This window comes from Microtus ochrogaster, chromosome 22 (genome assembly GCF_000317375.1).
Source record: "Microtus ochrogaster isolate Prairie Vole_2 chromosome 22, MicOch1.0, whole genome shotgun sequence".
NCBI classification, from domain to species: Eukaryota; Metazoa; Chordata; class Mammalia; order Rodentia; family Cricetidae; genus Microtus; species Microtus ochrogaster.
Genome location: NC_022023.1, coordinates 2,650,237 through 2,653,702, shown reverse-complemented (window position 1 = coordinate 2,653,702; position 3,466 = coordinate 2,650,237). Strand labels below are relative to the sequence as shown.

The following is a 3,466-nucleotide window of genomic DNA, read 5'->3' as shown; positions in this document are numbered from 1 at the left end:
AAGATACACTCCCGGTAAGACCGGTGCTCACTAAGACCGGTGCTCACAGATTATTAGAGATGGGTTGATCGGGATATCAGAATTAGCCAATAAAGGCTAGAGCTAAAGGGCCAAGCGGTGATTAAATAAACACAATGTCCGTGTAATTATTTCGGGTAGAGCTAGCCATGTGGGCAGCCGGGTGCCGGGACGCAGCCCGCCGCTCCTATTTCTACACATCTAGCTAGTGGTCTTACATTTATTAGCAATTGGGTTTGAGAGGATAGCCAAATATTGGAATAGTAAGAACAGCTACTATTTATTCAAGAAACGGTTTGCTATTTCCTTTGACACAGCATATGCTCTGCTGTCTCTGAAGTCTGAGATATCGTTTTTTTCTATGGAAAATTTACCCTTAAAAAAAAAAAAAGGGCTGGAGAGATGGCTCAGCAGTTAAGAGCACTGGCTGCTCTTCCAGAGGTCTTGAGTTCAATTCCCAGTAACCACGTGGTGAATCACAACCATCAATACTGAGATCTGGTGCCCTCTTCTGGCCTGCAGCATACATGCAGATAGAACATTGTATACATGAGAAATAAATCTTTTTCTTTTCTTTTTGGTTTTTGAAGACAGGGTTTCTCTGTAGCTTTGGAGCCTGTCCTGGAACTAGCTCTTGTAGAACAGGCTGGTCTTGAACTCACAGAGATCGGTCCACCTGCCTCTGCTTCCTGAGCGTGTATCGCCACTTCTCTGTGGTTTACAAGCTAAAGTTCCAGTGTCTTGTCTCCAGTGGAGCTACATGGATTCTTCTAACTCTGCCTCCTTTCTCCAAGCATTCAGTTTAGTTTTCCCTGCCTACCTAGTTCCACCCTATCAACAGTTCAAGGCAGTTTCTTTATTCACAAATGATATTCATTGCATAGAGGGGAATCCCACATCAACAGAGCAAGTTCCAGGACAAAAACAAAATTAGAGAGAGAGAGAGAGAGAGAGAGAGAGAGAGAGAGAGAGAGAGAACCTTTGATGTGTTTGGGTCTTTGTACTTACTAACCTCCTGTTTCCTCCCCTAAATATCCCATATTAACTTTCTTTTCTTGTAAGTTGTAAAACTTCACAGTACCACATACATTTGCTTACAAGTTGTTCTTGTTTCTCTACTGTTTCATTCCATTGTAAGCATGTTTTTGTCAGGTTACGCATGATCGGTACGTTTGTACCAGAGGCTCAAAGGAACGTTGGCTTCCTCCTCAGTCTCAAGATTCTTTCCACTCCTCCACAGCTATCAGAGGAAGTGTTGGTTCCTCTCCAGAGACACGGGGAGCACAGCACGCTGACTGGTCCGACAGAGGCTTGGTCCCAGAATTCTTGAATTTATTTATTTGTTTATTAATTATCTGCATGTCTGCCTGCAGCCAGAAGAGGACGCCATATCTCATTACAGATGGTTGTGAGCCACCGTGTGGGTGCTGGGGATTGAACACAGGTCCTCTAGGAAAGCAGACAGTGCTCTTATCCGTTGAACCATCTCTCCAGCCCAGCATTCTTAAATCTTTAGTCTTATAGTAGTATCATTCAGGAAAATGACCTCAAACCTTTCACTAATGCTCCAGGAAGCTTTATTTTGTGTGGTTTCCAGGTTTTCTTGTTTCTCAGGACACACCTCAGGGTTTGACGTCCAGCTCTGCACCACCCGCCTCAGGCTTTGACTCGGTCCCGCCTTCAGGACGCTCCCGGACTTCCGTTTCCGCTGGAGCCAAGGCAGCCGGGTGGCCGGGCAGTCGAGCTTCAGGAAGCGGCCTCTCTATCCTGGAGCCGCAGTGCCTTGTGGGATCGCGGCGGAGTTTGGGGTGACGGAAGGGCTACCCCCGCCCCCGCCACGCGTGCGCTCGCCCAGAGTACGGAAGCCGAGAGGGTCTGGCGCAGCCATGGCGGCGCACCTGAAAAAGCGGGTGTATGAGGAGTTCACGAAAGTGGTTCAGGTAAGCGCTAGCCGTCGGCGCGGGAAGGTCGTCCTCGCCCCAGGCTGTGCTTCCACAGGGGCGTCCAGGCTCACGTGACCCGGTCCGGTTCCGGCTGCGCGTCGGGGGCGTGTGAGGTCGAGGCCGCTGGTCTCTCGTGTAGTCTGACTTTTTTTTTTCTTCTTTCTTTTTTTCTTTATTTATTTTTGTTCTGGGGATAGAATTCAGGGTCCTACGCGTGCTAAGCATCACTCTACCTCTGAATCACACTCCCAGCCCACTTTAGAAACAAGTCACACACACCAAAAACCACACACAAACACCAAGATTATTATTAGGAGAAACAAAGTGCCGTGTAATTTTTCAAACTCTCTTCTCGGTTACCTTACTCTGATCTCTCACCGCTCGGTCGTGCCAGATCGGGTTCCGTCTGCATCCTCCTGCCCTCAGCTGGTGGCGGAATCCCCCTTACTTTCGCTCCCTCGCTTCAGAGACAAATGGGGAAAATAAACCAAGGGGTCTGTAGAATTCTGGCCCCAGACAGAGCAGGCGAGAGTCACAGGACTGCCTCTTCGTCGTCCTCCGTCGGAGTTTTTGAAAGATAGTGGACCAAGCCCTGTCAGGACAGTCACTGTGTTCTGTAGCGTGCCTGTAGAAGAGGTGAATCTTCATTCTGCATCTCAAATTTCCGTATCTATACATGTATATATAAAATGTGATGCAGCGTTTAGATATTTTTTCTTTTCTTTCTTTTTTATTTATTTTTATTTTTATATTTGTTTTTTAGAGGCAGAGTTTCTCTGTGTAGCTTTGGAGCCTTTCCTGGAACTCACTCTGTACTCCAGGCTGGCTTAGAACTCACAGAGAGCCAGAACAGTGTGTCAGCGCCCCTGGAACCGGAGACTGGAGTTACAGACTGTTGTGGGGCACCGTGTGGGTGCTGGGAGTGTGAGAACAAGTGCTCTTAGCCCTCAGTCATCTCCCTGCCAGGCGGTGTTGACACACACCTCTAATCCTAAAACACAGGAAGCAGAGGCAGGCAGATCTCTGAGTTCGAGGCCAGCCTGGTCTACAGAGCAAGTTCCAGAACAGCCAGGGCTACATAGAAAATCTCTCTTGGAAAACAAAAAACCAACCAACTAAAGACAAAGTCCTTATAGAGCTCGGGTGCCTCAGACTTGCTGTGTAGCTGAAGTTGACTATTAGCTTCTAAGCCTGCCTGCACTCCTGTTTATGCAGGGTTGTGGATTGAACCTAGGGTCTCGAACATTCTAGGCTTTACTCTACAAACTGAGTTACATTCCCAGCAGCCTCTTGCGATAGCTTCCTGGGAAATTAGTTCTGAACTTTGGGTCAGGGGGTCCAGCTTTCCAGAGCTCCTGCACCCATGGCTTCCTTTCTGGAATTTTTGGTTCTGTATTCCTCCCTTCCCTCTCCCCGTATCTTTTTTTTTTTTATTAAACTATTTATTTACTTATACAATATTCTGTCTGTGTGTATGTCTGCAGGCCAGAAGAGGGCACCAGACC

General features: G+C 47.7%; 2 protein-coding genes across 2 annotated transcripts in view; both read left to right on the top strand.

Annotated features, from left to right (window-relative positions):
* Positions 1-1,830, top strand: part of Kctd14 (potassium channel tetramerization domain containing 14) — an 18,213-nt gene extending 16,383 nt beyond the window's left edge. Inside the window, exon 5 of the mRNA XM_026784422.1 lies at positions 1,633-1,830. Coding sequence (XP_026640223.1) covers positions 1,633-1,830 — 198 coding nt within the window. The remainder of the gene's footprint in view (positions 1-1,632) is intronic.
* Positions 1,831-1,834: 4 nt separating this feature from the next.
* The window catches only part of Ints4 (integrator complex subunit 4), a 53,985-nt gene continuing 52,353 nt past the window's right edge, over positions 1,835-3,466 (top strand). The window contains exon 1 of the mRNA XM_026784379.1: positions 1,835-1,958. Within this exon, the coding sequence (XP_026640180.1) occupies positions 1,905-1,958 (54 nt within the window). The 5' untranslated portion in view covers positions 1,835-1,904. The remainder of the gene's footprint in view (positions 1,959-3,466) is intronic.